The 16,968-nt window shown below is 33.9% G+C and overlaps 1 protein-coding gene across 1 annotated transcript; it reads right to left on the bottom strand.

Moving 5' to 3' along the window:
* Positions 1–1,866: 1,866 nt before the first annotated feature.
* LOC136027646 (uncharacterized) lies at positions 1,867–12,724 on the bottom strand (the record flags this gene model as incomplete). The annotated part of the gene is given in 2 exon segments (XM_065705072.1): positions 1,867–7,737; positions 12,552–12,724. Coding segments are annotated over 2 exon segments (284 nt in total), but the record flags the coding sequence as incomplete, so codon positions are not given.
* Positions 12,725–16,968: the final 4,244 nt, after the last annotated feature.

Genomic DNA, 16,968 nt, shown 5'->3' with positions numbered 1-16,968 from the left:
TGACCTACTGCTTCGACTTGAAGCAGGTATTGCTTGACTCTTTTGGCTTTTTGAAAGAATTCGACTCTTTCCACATGGAACTATGAGAGAAATGTTACTGAATAATGAAACTCTCTTAGACATTTTACTTATGATTAAATATCTACGAGGAACAGCTGTGCGCAGTGTAAACTGAAAACGGTTTGACTAATTGATTTTTGTCAAAATCTTGTTTGGTAGGGATGTGTCTTATCCATGACACCTTTTGCTATAATCATTTACATGGCTTTGAAAGATTGCAAACACTCATAAAGGACTTGAACTGCATCCTGAGCGGTCGCTCTGTGACAGTGGTTTTAAAGATGATGTAGCCCTTCTATCACCTTTGCAAGGAACTGAACTGCATACTGAGCGGTCGCTCTGTGACAGTGGTTTTAAAGATGATATAGCCCTTCTATCACCTTTGCAAGGAATTGAACTGCATCCTGAGCGGTCGCTCTGCGACAGTGACTTTATAGATGGTGTAGCCCTTCTATCGCCTTTGCAAGAAGATAAGCAGAAAAATATAGATCGCCTGGTAGAGAAGGCGATCCCCACTGGCCTGCATATCAATGCCAGAAAACAAGTCATATTCAATAGTTAATAATTTCGTGGTTGGCATTTAGAAATTTAAGAATTTTGGTATTTTGACGGTGTTTTAACGGAAGATGGCAATTATGACTCGGAGATAATTGTAGGGATTGCTAGTGCATCAGCAGCGTTTCTCTGCTCCTGGCTGCCCAAACGAGATGATACCCATTTCAAGCTATAGAGACCAAAAGCAAATGAAAAGCATACCAATAATAAAGCAGGTTTCAAAAGCAGAAGCTTAAAGCTCCCTATCGTTGACAAAAGTGTTATAATAGCATATCTGAGAAATTTCGTCTAAAAAAGACACCGAATAAGAGCTTTAATCCAGGCCTCCTAATTTCTTTCATCCGCTTATTATGAGACAAGGCACTGCATCTGTATTTCAATGCGTGTAGATCCGTATCCAGGGGTTACTCGGCTTGAAACCTCCCTGAAATATGCCTCTGACTCGTAAATTAGACTGGAAAATGCAGGTGGAATCTATTTCTCCTAAAAAACTGAAAAGCTGTGACTTGAAAATTTGTCTAAAGAATACAAGTAAACAAAACCCTTTCTTGAGACAGCCAAACACAGAAGGCAAACCCCTTCTTCTTCGTTCAAATAATATCCTCCTGCCCCAAAAATGATAGTCCTGGATGCGGCTTTGAATACGTGGTAAGCTAGTTTATGGAAAAGTATATTTTAATAAGATTATTTCAGACTCAGAAATATTCTCATCTGTGGGTAGCACTGCTATATAATGAAAAAAGTTTCCCTTTAGGGTTTGCCTGTCCAAACAACATCCTTCCGAATGTCAGGACATGATATATGGGAGAGATAATCAAATAGATCCACAAAATCAAAGAAAAAAGTTAAATTTACTTTTACCTCGGATGGTATAGCCATAACGTCAAAACCCCACGCTATCTGTTTTTAGATTACCTTTTACTGATTTTTCACTCACATTTTTTTTCACTTTTTTTTTAATTCGACACTCGCCAATATCAATAGCTGAACATGAATGCCTTTTTCATTAACGGAAGGCAAACCCCTTCTTGTTCATTCATACGATATCCCCCCCCCCCAAGAAAAAGGAAAGTCCTGGATATGGCTTTGAATACGTGGTAAGCTAGTTTATAGAAAAGTATGTTTTAACAAGATTATTTCAGACTCAGAAATATTCTCATCTGTGGTTAGCACTACCCACTACCATTATAAAAAAAAGTTTCCCTTCTTCATCTAAGTTACAGGTTACATTGGTTACATATGAAACACAACTTGAACAGAAGAACAATTTTATTCATATAATCATTTATAAAAAAAAAACTGTTTTGACAAACATACAAAGATTTTAACTGCACTTTCAGTAGAAATGACAAGAGTTAATACCCGTCGAATAATGTAAGCAAAATTGGTAAACGAAGATAAGAAGGAGTGGGAAGTAAAAAAAATGAAAACCTCAATTTTATAATCAACTTTATACGAAAGGATAATTTTCGTAAGGATTCATAAAGCAGGTGCACCTCTTCAAACATTTTCTACAATCAAGCCCTGACTAATCAAACCTGAAGTAACAAGATTATCACAATACAAATATTTTAGCCCTTTGGGCCTAGTTAAAGTCCATTCCTACCCAAAAACCGTGATTACCTAAGATTTTTCTTTGGGCTGTTTCAAAATTAAGAAGTTTTTAAGGCTTCGGTAGCAACGTGGGACTGGGAAAATAAATAAGGAAAACTAATTAGTTATGTCTGACAATCCTTTTCGTTCCTAAAATTTAGAACATCAGGACAACTGCATTTTCAAAGAAAAGCTACACATTCTAAAGCTGTTTGGTGCTTCCATCTGTTTTTAGATTACTTTTTACTGATTTTTACTCACACTTCTTTTTTTAATTCGGCACTCGCTAGTACCAATAACTGAATATGAATGCCTTTTTTCACTAAAAAACATATTCCTTTTTTCCTAATTTTTTAATAATATGTATAGTTATTCACGGCGAATTAACTAATTCAAATGCCCAAATTTATTTTTGGGGTCCTTGGTACTTTAATAAGTTAAATACAAATTTTTTCTCACTACAATTAAGCAAACAAAAGTCTTAAATTAAAAACTTCACTGAGCGGAAACTTCCCCTAGGAAACTGAAAAAGATATTGTATACAATAGTTTATACTGGAGCGTTCCGTTTACCAACTTCGAACATATTATAATCAGGTACACGTTACACAAAACAAAACAAACATTAGATGTAACAAAGAAGGAGCAGATAACTCCTCAATCAAGATCTAATGATTTTTCTTAAGACTAACAAAAGAATAATGTTACAGAGATTAAGCCGTATGAAGGTCACCGATTCAGGGTCGATAGTGTTTCTGCATTACATAGATTGAATTGCAACCTTTTGAGGCTTGTAGGTTTATGAACATACATAGTCCCACTGATCCCCCAAAACTACCCCTGGGTATTGTGACGATGATGACTTAAGTCCGATCCATACCCGTTAATAAAAACAAAGAGTGCGTTCGAACCTTGGACTTCAGCTGAAGTACAGTCAACTTCAGGCATTTTACCCTCCATAGTCACAACCATTCTGACTACCCTCGAATTATAGTTGACTTTTTAGAACTTTTGTCCCCAAGAAGAGTCAGCGAGTAGTCATTTAAGGATATTGAGAACTTCACTTATTGATTTTAGGATTTTTGATAAAGATTTAAGAAAATAGTAAGTTTCTGAAGGACAATCAGTTCGGCCATTCTAGAAGTTTAAGATGTGGAATGTAGTTGTACTTGTCTCAAGAAAGAGACTGTTGTATTACATTTAAGTTGAACTTGAATTGAAAATCCAGTAATTATTCATTTTTCTTAATTATTAATGTGCGGAATTTAAGTCCATATATAGCTGTCCGAATAAAATTCCTATTTGTCGAACTGAATGATCAAAGTCTAATGCTCTAGCTTTCCCTCTCTATACACCTATGCTGTTCCTATTGCATAAAAAACGTAATTTAAATAAAAAAAATGGAATTAAATTTTTTTTTAGCTCAATGGCACCTTTTGAGAAAGGTTTCCAACAGGAAGGTTTTTAATTTATTGTAATAGATAATTATACGTAAAATTTTGTTGAGCACATTAAGACGCACGGGTAAATGGCCAATTCAATATGTTTTAATTAACACTTTCGAACGTAATTTAATGATTTTAATTGTCTACAGAACGCCAAAATTATAAAAAACAATCCGTAATTACACATCTATAAGCTAGTTGTACGGTACAGTGTAACGAGAATGCAAATTAATACTGCTGACAAAAAAGAAGTCAAATGATAGTACCAACAAAACAAAATGATGCTATTATAGTATCATTTACCATTTTGCATGACACTGTTATAGTATCATTGGTATTATAATGAAAATGAGAGTGCAAATTAATACTGCCGACAAAAAAGTCAAATAATAATACCAACAGAACAAAATAAACTGATTCTCATATGAAACTATTATGTAGCTAAATTTTAGCTAATTCTAACCGCACGAATTTTACGAATTATTTTTTTCAGCCTAGATGTGCACCATTGCACCGCAGGGTACATACAGGTACATAAATAAAAATGCTTGTGAACAAATTTGGACTGTTATATGCTTTCTTATTATTGATTAAGGTCACAGTTCAACTCAAATGTCCTCACATCCCCTGCCATCTACTTTTCAAACTAAATAATAGCCATTAAAATCATACAGTCCAGTAGCGGGAGTTTGACATTATCATCAACAGAGAGCATGAGTAGTTCATAAAGATTGGCTCTTTATCGACAGGCGTGGCTATAGCGCAGACTTAAGATGGTGTTGAGAAAGTAGCCCGAAACAAAGAGGTTAATATTAACTGAGAGCATACTTAATAGGTTCAAGATGTGTCTTTTTATCAGGATTCCCTTCGCCTACGCTTAGGTTTTTTGGCCGTGCAATGCCTAAAAATGAAAACTAACTTTTGCATACGGACCAATTGTGATCCGCGTAGTGCAGGCGTTAATTCCCAAACAATATGCCCTCGGTCGGGAGTACTAAGTGTCGTGGTGGTGGATGGGGAATCCCTTTTAAATCATTAAGTAAGATGGTGCTGAGAAAGTAGCCCACCACAAAAAAGTCAATATTAATTGAGAGCAAACTTAACAGAGTTTCAGGTTTTGTCGTCTTTCAAGACTCCTTTGGCCTATGCTTAGGTTCCTTGGCCATGAACTGGCTAAAAATAACAACAAACTTTCGCAAACGGGCCAATGAGTTCCACGTAACGCACGTGCCAAATTGTCTGGTAATCTCGCCGAAGTTGGGAGTACTATGTGACGTGGTGGTGGTAAACATGCGACAAATGGCTAAAAGACCTTGTTCGTAGTTGCGCCCTTTTCTCAGATGGTTTAATCCCTCGTAAGCTAACTCCCAACACATTCTCAAACCAAAATCATGGATAAAATTCCAACTGACCAACCCGTAAATGTAAACTTGATTTTTCTGTTTCTCAATTAATTGGCTACATACGAGGAAAGGAGTTCAACTGCATTTGTGAGCCAAAGGGGACGTTCGGCTGCAGTGTTTATCAAATCACAGCGTTTTCGTATAAAGCTACTACTTGGGCTGAGAGGCTAGGAGAGCCCCTTGAGATTCTGTATATAACATTTACCCCTCTGCTTACATCAAGGTAACTACCTAAGGTCATGGGGAAAAAAAAAGGTCTTAACTGGGATATCAAAAGACACAGAAGCTGAGATTCTAGATGACGGGTATAACTAATAATTTCCGCTATATTATTTTCAACTTTCGTCAATTAAAATCATGTGAAGATTATTTTAAAAAAAACAAGTGCGTATCTAAAAATGCGTATAAATACACTTCTTAAACACCCTGCTAAATAGGGATAATAAGAATCCTTTATTTTTTAGTAATATCCTGAATAAGGCGAATAGCTTTAATATCTCAAGAAAAAGGACAACACTTCCACAGTCGTCGAAATCTCAGTCGGCAAAGCCTTTTTAAAGAGTTAACTTTTATTCAACTGTAATAAAAATAATTAAATACTTAAGACAGGAATCTTGTCTCATTTCTTTTTGGCCAATAATGATAGTGGCAATAGCAAAATAGTAAGCAAGTAAGACGGCACTAGACCCTTAAGGTTCAAACCGGCGGTGCTGATCTCTGTTTCATGGCCCTTCAGCCAGGAAGAGCAATGGGGGATTGGGGCCAACCATCCTATGCTTTCACACACCCTTCCTGATTACCTTCCCCAGATTTCTCCAGGTACCCATTTAGAGCTGGGTCGACTCTGGCTGAGCTTACAGAGTCACGCCACTGACCCCCGTCCCAAACTAAATAACTGGTCACAACTGGGATTGAACCTGTGCCCCTTGGACAAAGAATTCCCACGCCAGCGCGCCAACCCCTCAGCCAGGACTTATTAATAGATTGTAGTCAAATATTTAAAACTAATAATGAACAATATAAATAATAAAAAAGCTCAAACTTAGATATTCATTGCATCAACTAAAACTTTTTTTTCTAATATGAACGTATAACTTCGAAATGATTGTGTGTATACTTTAATTTGTTGTTGATTTGGTTTTATGTGGTTAAAGTTGTTTTATTAAATATATATCTTTTAAAGTATTTTATATATCAATGTTAAATTTTTATTGTAAATATCTATTTTTGCTTATGTAGATAAATGTATATATATTTATATATATATATATATATATATATATATATATATATATATATATATATATATATATATATATATATATATATATATATATATATATATATATATATATATATATATATATATATATATATATATATATATATTTAAATTCCTCTTTATTCATATTTTTAAACTTTATATATCTAAAACTATTTATGTTTGACGACGCCCACCCTGTATAAAGAAGTCTTCCTGTAACATTTGTGGTACATACGGCAATAATAGATGTTTCGTAGGAATTAATTTAACCGGCAGATCCATTAATTTATTTTATCCTGAGAAGTTAGAAATTTACAACATGTTAATTATTCATCGTTTCAGCATCGTTTAATAATACAGGGTATTAAACTTAATTAAAATTAATAGTAAAGAATACAAATGCTCAAACTTAAAAATTCATTGCATCTACTGAAACTTTTTTTCTAATATGAGCAAATGATTTTATCGAAATAATTTTTCGAAATGATTTTATTAATACTTAATTTGTTATTGATTTGTTTTTATTGGAGTTAATGTTGCTTTTTAGCTATATATCTTTTAAACTATTTTCAATGTGCATATTCGTTTTTTTTTATTGTAGACATTTATTTGTAATTATACAAATAAATCCGTAGTATACACACATACATTTATTTTGATTTATTTACTATTTTCTAAATTAAGTTATTTATATTTTTAAAATATGCTTTATACACACAGTAGATATATGCATATATATTTAAAATTATTCAATAATTGTCGGTGATGCGAACTGTTTTGTAAAGAAAAAAAAAGTTTAAGAGTTTCATGTTTGACAAATTCAAAATATCCGCTTAAAATGACTAATAATAATCTAAGCTGGTAGTTTCGAGAGGATATTGGGGAAAAATTCTTATGTATAATATAAAGATCTCGTCCTGGACCATTTGTGGCTAAAAAAGCAGCCATAGATGTTCCGTAGGAATTAATTTAGCGGATCTCTTTATATTTATCTTTTTCCTGACATTTAATTTTTTTTGTGTGTGTTTTATTTTATATTTTATTCATTATGTTTTATCCCTTATTATAGATTTATCATATTCTTTTAGATTTAATCTCCTTAAATTTCTTTAACCGGACCTTGGGAGAAATTTACAATATAATATTTCTTCTTCAGGTTACCTGAATTGAGACTTTCTAAAAGAACAGTTCTGTGGAATATTATCCTTTTTCCATTGACCAGTTAAACGCCAGATTTCTGAAATACTCCAGAAACAAAATTAATACAATTGTTCTTTCACTGGCACCGAAATTACAGAGGGAATTTTTCAATAATCCTCCAGCCTCTTCTTCCTTTCCTCTGCAGAATATTTACATAATGGACGGGGGCTGGGACGAATTGTATTCTGCTCAGGTTCATCATAGGAACAAGAGACATTCTGAAAGAACATATTATCATAAGTTATCAATAAATAAATAAAACAAAGAACACTGTTATCCGTATATAAGACTATCGTGCAAGGCCGTAATCTGAAGGGAAGGCTTACTGAGTTTGAGCCTTCTCTCCCCCTAAAAAAATTGTCCTACTCGTAAAAACGTAACAAAAGACATATGAACAAATTTTTTGATGTAGTTTTAATTCTTTTTTTTTAAACAAAATTTCTGGATACGCTCCTGCTACTGTATATGACAAAAATTGCGTTTACGCTCTATATTTTGTTTACTTTTTTAAGAGAAGAGTAATGTAAGAAGGCTAGAAGCTTACTATATCGCAGCACAGTATATAAGACTCACTCATTCAGATTAAGAGAAAGTGACTTCAGTCCACTTTGTGGCAACAATATTATTCTTGGATTTTAAAAATATTTTCGTAAACCCAATACCTTCCGTAACAAAATCAAAATTAAAAAAATTAAGATCGAGAATGGGCTTTTTTGGTTCGCTCTTGGAATTAAGCTTTTTTTGCTTTTAAATTCTGCTAATATTGGATTTTATTTGTTTGTTATTTGTGTCGGTTCTCCACTTTGGATGTGTTCTTCTTTGTGTTTTTTTTTTCTGTTTGCTCTCAACGTTGTTTGTTTTTATTAGTTTTTTTTTTCCGATAATTTTCCTTCCTTTATTGCGCTGAACAAGGGAGGTGGTTGTCCTCCCGAAACTTTCGGTTTTCTTGAGCTTTCGGGTGCTTCGCATCCGAATTATCAAACAAGGTTCGTTTTCTACAATGTACCTCCTCTGGGAAGAATTTTTCAAGGGGTACAGATTACAAAAACTGCTCTGAGTAGACCAAAAACTTCCCATTGGTGCCCTCTGAACTAGTCTCATGTATAGAGGGAGGAATTACATATCCTTATCCTTTTTTCAGTTACTTGTATATTAAGTGGCAACATCGAGCTTGGCTCTCTGCTGGCTCTCTAACCCATAAAATGCGCAACCCTGCAGGCTAGTGTTGTAATTTTATGGTATTAAGGAAGAGTCACATTCCCTTTACCCCGTCCAATTAAACTTTTTTTAGATCCTTCCTCATGGTCCCCTCTCATCCCATTTGAAGACTTTTTTAGTTTTCGTTGGCCCCAGCTGGATGGCCGATTTTTGGCCGCCAATGATCTTTCATCCGTAATGGACAACCTGTCCATCTTAACCTTTTGTCCATCATAGCCATAGGAGCCTCATAACATTACAAACCTGGATCTCCCAACTTTCTTGTGTGGAAATAGGCCCACTTGAAACCTCTCCCACTTTCTATTTTTTAAAGGAACTACAAGATACACCCAGGGTATTTTTCGATATCCTGGGGGGGGCAATTATTTTCAATATATAAGATGAAAATAAAAAAAAGGCATTTTGCAATGAAATTACCCCCCCCCCAAAAGGTATTTTTCAAATTCTAAGTGGGCGGGGCAAAAATTTCGGGTTCCAACTCCATCCCCCCCTCCCAATGGATGCCACCAGGAACACCCTTTGATTTCGGTTACTTAGGCCTCTCTGTCCAATAATTCCAAGTTGAACAGATCAGAACAAATAGTTCACAACAAACCATCGAGTAAAACCCTGGATATGTTGAAAAATAATGTTAAAAAAATAATGTCAGCTGCTTTTACAATACTTGCTGAAATTGTTTTTTAATCCTTTGGCTATCAGTTTTTCTAGAGGACGGACTAACCACCTAATTTGAGAACGATAGAAAGTTGTAAAGACAAACAAATTTAAAATAATATTAATAAATAGCGATTTCTTCTGTTTCACGTAGATGATATCAGAGCTTAGCACTTTTGCCTGCTTTTGTCAATTTAAATTACAACAAACCTTTACTTAAAAACGAAAGCAGAAGATTTGTTTGCTCAATTCAATCTTATATACAGTACAATATTATGTTTGTTATTAGTACAGAAGAGGACACAAACTTGCTGTGGCTCTACAAATTTCCAAGACCACACTAGCTGGATCACAAAAAATACAACACAAACCCATAAAGAAAGAAATATTCTCAGCCAGTTCTCAAAGATGGCTCCCAAGGGTCTTCTGAGAAGCCTTTCAAAATAGAAAAAAAAATACAATCCTGGGGGATTTCATTTAACAAGGATAAAGGGGAAGTTTCTTAAGGCCAAATTTACAATAGCTTTTGTTAAATCGGTAATATTTTACTATCAGGTTTTACTGAGTTGAACCTGAGTGCCTTCGCATTTTACTATAGCACTATAGATAGGGCGAAGGAGGCTCTTTTATCTTACCATGGGCTCTTTCTATTCGTTCCTTACTGTAACCGGACTCAAATATTGCAAAGTCAAATATTGCACCATAACCTAGAAAACTTACTGATGATGATAATGTCACTACAGGTAAAACTACTACTATTAATTAATATTCCAGTTACTATGAGCAAGTATTTGTTCTTTGTTATAATCTATTAAAAACTACTTGACTAACAGCATTTAAGACGAATTATATTGATCCTTTATGTATTTAAGCAAGAAAAGCCTATGGCATTTTCTTATTTGGAATAGTAAGAGACGAACTTCAAAGAATCAGGCAGCTAACTAAATCCAAAATATCCCATGGTTTATTCTTTACCAGGTTTCAGCCATCTCTACAGCCTTGACACCGATTAAACTTGCATAATTCCCATCTTAATTACCTAGACCCATCCTTCATATTAGTGTAATGGTGTGCTTTGTACTTCAATTACTACAGGCTATTGTTTGTTCTCTAATATAAAACTAAAAACTAAAATAAAAAAAAGATTTTTTTTACAATGGAAATATAAGACAACGGTTATAAAGATACGCGCCTTAGGAGCTAAGTCAAAAAAAGTTTGGTTCCAGGAGACAATTATAACTTTGAACTGAGAGATTATTTAAATTTTTCAGGTATTACTATTGTTTTAATTCACAAATCATTTTTTTGTCAAGTCCCAAAAAGAATTACTGAATTTTATATAACTATATCTACATGCTTTTTATAACGTTAAAAACACTATTTTGATCTTCCTATGCAATATGATGTTAATAATATTTGCTGCTACGGCGCTATAGAAAAATTCAGTTTTTTGTAAACAATTGATTACATTTGAAAAACTATTTCGTTTTAGTTCAAAAGGCACTATATGCAGCAATTTTCCATAAAATGAGCTATTAAATAGCTCTCTATGGTTTTCCAGTGCCCCGCTAGCTGCGATAAAAAAACGAAAAAAAATGCCGTCGACTCAGAATGTTGTGCATGCAGCCACTTTTCTTGTTTTTCAAGCCAATAAATTTTCTTGGTTATTCAAGCCAAGGGACAGTTAATTTCCTATATAGAAGTATTGGACAAGGTAGTTCCAATAGTGTACTTCTTTTTGATCTGACTCTAGGTTTGGGAGTTATGGCCTATTTTGTTTTTTACTATGGGACACAATCGTCTCTTACTAGGTTGCTAGCTACCGCTGCAAGCCAGATTTATTAGGGCAGGTTTTTAAGGTTGTTTTGGATTCAGTTGATTATTGTTTCAAGGTTTTTCTCCTTGTTTCAAACCCCTTTATCTCAGACTGAAAATGATGAAGCGCGGCCTAAGCCCAAACATTTTCTAGTTTCTTTAAATGTTTCCTCATTTACATGCAATTGTTATTTTTCCATGACATGCAACATGAAGTTAAAATCAAATATAAGAAAATCATATTTTTTTTTAGAATGACTGCCCCCACTCTCCTTTCATTAGTCTAAAAGACAAAATTTTATCACTTTTTTTCCTAATTTACTTATGTTGTATTATTATTCAAAAGTGAATGCATATTACTTGATTTAAGTCAACATTTGAAAATTTACATAGAAGACTTTTTAGCTCCCATAAAACGAGCATACCAACATAAAAAAGATGAAAATCAAGTTTTGTTCCATATCTAACGAACGAAACGGTATAACCAAAGTTGGCACTTCGGTACCCAGGATGACCTTCTGTGAATCGAAAGTCGGGCAACAATTTGCTAATTTCGATAACTAAGAATTTTAAAGATGTCTAAAATCGGGCATACCGATTGCCAATTTCAGTGATCTGAAAAAAAAATATCAAATAATGCAGATAACATGATAGCACATTCGATGGGAACCGATGGGATTATTCATCATTAAATCCGTTGTGCTAGGAAACGGTAGACCCCATTCCCCTTATCCCAAGGGCTAGACACCTGGTTAGCGCTAGACTTATCCTGTCGCGGACACCTGTTAGCTGTTTGTAAATATTCTTAAAATCCCGCTAGGTTGCCCGTTATATTTCTAGAAGTCTCGTTTTAGAAAGATGTTGAGTTTCTGACGGCTATCTGCTGTGATTGCCCAAGAGTAGAATGTTTTCGAAAGAAATCTGGACAATTTCTTTTATTTGTTTCATTTTCTATTTGTTGTGACAACTGTTTGTCATATTGTCATAACTATTTGTTGTGACAACTATTTGTCATATTGTCATAACTATTTGTTGTGACAGCTATTTGTTATGACACTGACATTGTCACACTGTCACAATTGAGAATTGTAGTAACTGTTTGTTATACATAATTTTCCTTGTGAGTTCTTCTGTTTCTTTCTTTTCCAACTATTTGCTCCGCTTCTTTTTCATATTTCTGTTAGCGAGAAAGAATAAACTGGTCTTTTCTTCAGGTCCCCCCCCCCGCCTGAACCTGTATAAAACGTACAGTGCAATATAACGTATTGAGGTAAAAATTTGCATATAGAGGCAGAAAAGAAGCGCAACATAACATCTGCATAAAAACTGAAATAAATAAACTTACAAGAGACAAGTCGAGGTCAGGTAAGGGCTCAGCCGAGAGGCTGAACTCTGAAGATGAAGAAGAATTTGAATTCACCGTCATTACGGGTAGAGAACTCCTTCCTGGGACAATCGAAGCGCCGTCACTGACTACATCCTCAGTTTCGCTCTCGACGAGGTCCACGATTTCTACGTCTTAAAATAGATAAAACTAAATGACATCAACAATCGTATAAAATATGAATTTAAATAAATAAATTTTTGGCTTTATTTAAAAATTATATATTAATTAGTAACTTAGAGGATAATTAAATAAGACTCTTGGCCTGACTTGGTTACTTTCAGAAAAAAATTTGCTAAAAAAAAGAAATGTATTCAAGAAGCTGTGCTAAATCTTGGTGCACAAAACATAAAATTACGTGCACCAGCGTATTTGAAATGCTGACTCTTGAATTTCACAAGTCTATGTTGATAGACTGATAGACAAGTCTATTTCAGGATATGATGATTAACGTAAACAACGATCCGGATATGCTCGAAAGGGTATTGTTTTCATCATAACTCATGACAAAACACAAGTACATGGATATGACATCAGAACAGAAGCTCAGTCATGCCAATGGTAACAAACAGAAGAACAAAGGCCAAAAAAGACTGCATCGCTGGAAGAACTAGAGGTAATATTACGCAAAGCACACACTAGAAGTGCTTCAAATTTAAAAAAAAAATGCTAGAACAAGCGCAGTACACTGGAACAAGTGAGAACAAGTGTGGTATGTAAGGTGGATTTCTGCTATGGGTGCGAAATAGGTGTAGGCGAACAAATAAAAACTTCGCTAGAAAAAAAAATTCACGAGCAAGCTTCGTATAATTTTAGAATCATATAAAAATTATTCTTTCTTTTTAGTCCCTTCTTAAAAAAAATTTGGGATTTCTAATTTTTACCAGCGTTTCACTGCTATTTGATGAGGAGTCAAACGTTCCTCACACCCTTCAACAGGCTGTAAATTTTGCATACAGCCTAAAATTTGGTGATAATGTACAAGAAAATTAAAAAATCAACACAAAATATATAAGCTGCATTCTGCTCACAAAAAAAAATCATAAAGAAAAACCGCATTAATATCACATAACCAAATATGTTCTAAGACCACACTGTTAATATATGTCATTTGATTAAAAACAATAAATTTTTCTCTGTGTTTGAGCACTCGTCGAAATATCTGTTTTAGTCTTTTCGCCTTTTTTTAGCTAGTTGAAAATCCACCTGGTTCTCTTAATTTTTCTAATTCGTCAATCTCAAAAGACCATCATGGTTACAATGAAAGCTACAACCTAGTAAAGATATCCGGGTTGCAGCGGCAGCTAGTAACCTAGAAAGATTCACTTAAAGGGCCATCATTTGGCGCAATTAAAAGCACAATTTTTTTTCTTTTTTTGAGGTTATAGTGTCTCAAATGACTTGGTTGAATTTTAACTATTTACTTCCATAAATATATACTCTAAAGTTTAGGCATAAATACAAAATACAAAAAAGAATAATTCACAACATGATCAGATTTTATAAAGAAATTTTCCTGACAAATTTGGCAGATTTTGAAAAGACAAAAAAATAAAATAAAAAATTCCGCAGTAGACTAAACCCTAGAGACTAGTCATAGACTAAACTAAACATTCATTCCATAATGAAATAACAACATTATTGTCAGTTCGGAAGATATTACCAAATATAGTAAAATATTTGTTTTTAAGAATCTACTTTTCTACAGAAGTAGCCTATCTAAGAGAGGTATATATATATGCATATATGAAAAATTAAGGACCGCCCACCCCCCTCAATTTTGCCCTTCCTCCCCCCTTGAAATTTCTGTCCTACTCGTAAAACGTAACAAAACTGCATACAATTTTTTTTTACTGCGATTCTTGAAGTTTTTTGTAACATCCCTCCCCCCTTCAAACAAAATCACCAGTCACGAGGATATACTTTAGGATATAAGTTAAGCACTCGTATAAAAAATGTCATTCCCCATTATTCGCAAAATAAGAAGCTACATTGAATAGGTATATTCTAAAACTTAGTTTAATATATTCTCTGAGGCCAACCTGACTCTTATACATAATAACGGTAGTTAAATAACACTATTCCAAGGTTATTGAAGGACTTTCTAATATATTCTCTGAGGCCAACCTGACTCTTATACATAATAATGGTAGTTAAATAACACTATTCCAAGGTTATTGAAGGACTTTCTAATATATTCTCTGAGGCCAACCTGACTCTTATACATACTAATGGTAGTTAAATAACACTATTCGAAGGTTACTGAAGGACTTTCTAATATATTCTCTGAGGCCAACCTGACTCTTATACAAAATAATGGTAGTTAAATAACACTATTCCAAGATTATTGAAGGACTTTCTAATATATTCTCTGAGGCCAACCTGACTCTTATATATAGTAATTGTAGATGGTAATAAGCTTACCTAAGCTGTGGATGTGAGGTCTTGATCTTCTTCAAACCATAATTTCGACGGGACCTGTACCTGTCATCATCAGATTCAGATTCAAATCTCTTAACAGAAAAATAAAACGTGATGACAGACACAGGTCCTGTCGAAATTATCGCTTGAAGAAATTCAAGGCCTGACATGCATAGCTTCGGTAAGCTTATTACCATCTACCATTATTAACTTAGTTTAGACTTTATCTGTCCTTTAAGCGCATTAAGCGAACATCGAAAACTATTCGGTTTTTTCCAGTAAGATATTGGAGAATACACCAACAATGACTTACCAACCAACCAACGCTTAGAAACAATGGGGAAATTTGGTTTCTGCTTTTTTTCCAAGCAGGGGAATTATAACTTCAAATGAATCTTTCGGCCCTATGTCCAATAACCATCCCCACCACAACACAAACGAAAATATAAAAAAAGAATTTTACATTAAAGACTAAAAATGTTTTATGTGTCAATACAGCAATTAATCTTATTTCTGAATCTCATAAACTAAGCACTTGACATACAAATTGCCTCAGAAACATTTAGTTAAGTTTTTGCCGTGTTTAAAAAATATTTGTTTATTATAAGATTTTCTGGTCGATTTAGTTTTTTTTGTTTCCTGATTTATACTTTTAAAAGGCAGAATTAGAAAAAAAATGATAACTGCATCCTTTAACAGGGTGTTGCTGGAAACCCAAGTAATTGACGCTAGTCATTTTATTTACTTAATTAGAAAGTAATTGTCAAATTTTCACAAAAAGAAAAGTAAAAGAGGAGCAAAGAAGAAAAAAAATCCAATCGTTAAAATAACCAAAAATTTTGCTTAGGAAGAAGAAAAAAGAAAAATTGTTTAATTTAATAAGGCCAAGTACATAAATACGGTAAAACTAGTGCATAGTCTGACCAGATTGTCCAGCACCAAGGACAGACAGTACCAACAGATACCGACAGGCGGCAGAAGTAGGCCTACTCACCAATAAGTGAAAATTCCAAACAAAAGAAAATACGTGATCTATTGGACCTTATCAGATAAACAGAGATAAATAACAGCAAACATTTAAATAAATTATCAGAAAACTAATTTTTACTACAATTGTATAATGCGTGTTTTTGTTGTAGGGAGAGGGCAGCTTAAAAAAAGCCAGAGAAAATTAGCTAGCTACATGCAAGACAGGAAAAGACAGGGGAAATGGAAAAAAACTTAAGGGAGTGCACGAAAGCCCCCTTGCGTCTTTGCCTGTCGGCAATATTTTTTTTATCATTTATCTATGACCAAAATGATTACTTCCCTAGTTTCAAGGAAAAATAGCCAATACCGCCCTATTAAAATTTACATACATTTTTGTTTATTATTTTTTTCGAAGAACTGATAATGCCATGCGGACTGGTAAAAGATCTTTCCATCTCCATGACGACTTTCTAATCTTCCAATTTAGACTGTGCTTTTATTATTTTTAATATAATAATACCAGAAGCCCAGGCTTCGCCTGGACTTTAGCCCTCGGCACAAGGAAGGCTTACATATAGGGATGATCCTAGAGGAGTCTGGCATTGAAGAAGAGAATCTCGAACATTTTTAACTGTGTTGATTTAAAGTTTCAGTTTATTAGCAGACAAATAAATAAAACAAGTGACTAGACGGTATTTGCAGCAAATCTCCTATTTGACGTCAGGCGAAATTTCTGTTACAAGAAAATATCATATCTAATTTGTATGGCAATTGGACAAACTGCAAAATCCTGTACTAAAAAGCGAAAAAAATTGTCTTGGCTTTCATTGGTCATTAATTGCAAATATTTTAAATAAGTTTACCTATTGGCATAATAAGTCTAGGACATATCGATTTTGAAGACATCGATATCAGCTGTAAATCCTCACAAGAGAGTATACAACGTAAATTTCTTAAGACTGTCGCACGACATTTAAACAGACTGTAC

Source organism: Artemia franciscana, chromosome 5 (genome assembly GCF_032884065.1).
Source record: "Artemia franciscana chromosome 5, ASM3288406v1, whole genome shotgun sequence".
Lineage (NCBI taxonomy): Eukaryota > Metazoa > Arthropoda > Branchiopoda > Anostraca > Artemiidae > Artemia > Artemia franciscana.
This window is presented reverse-complemented; position numbering and strand designations above follow the sequence as displayed.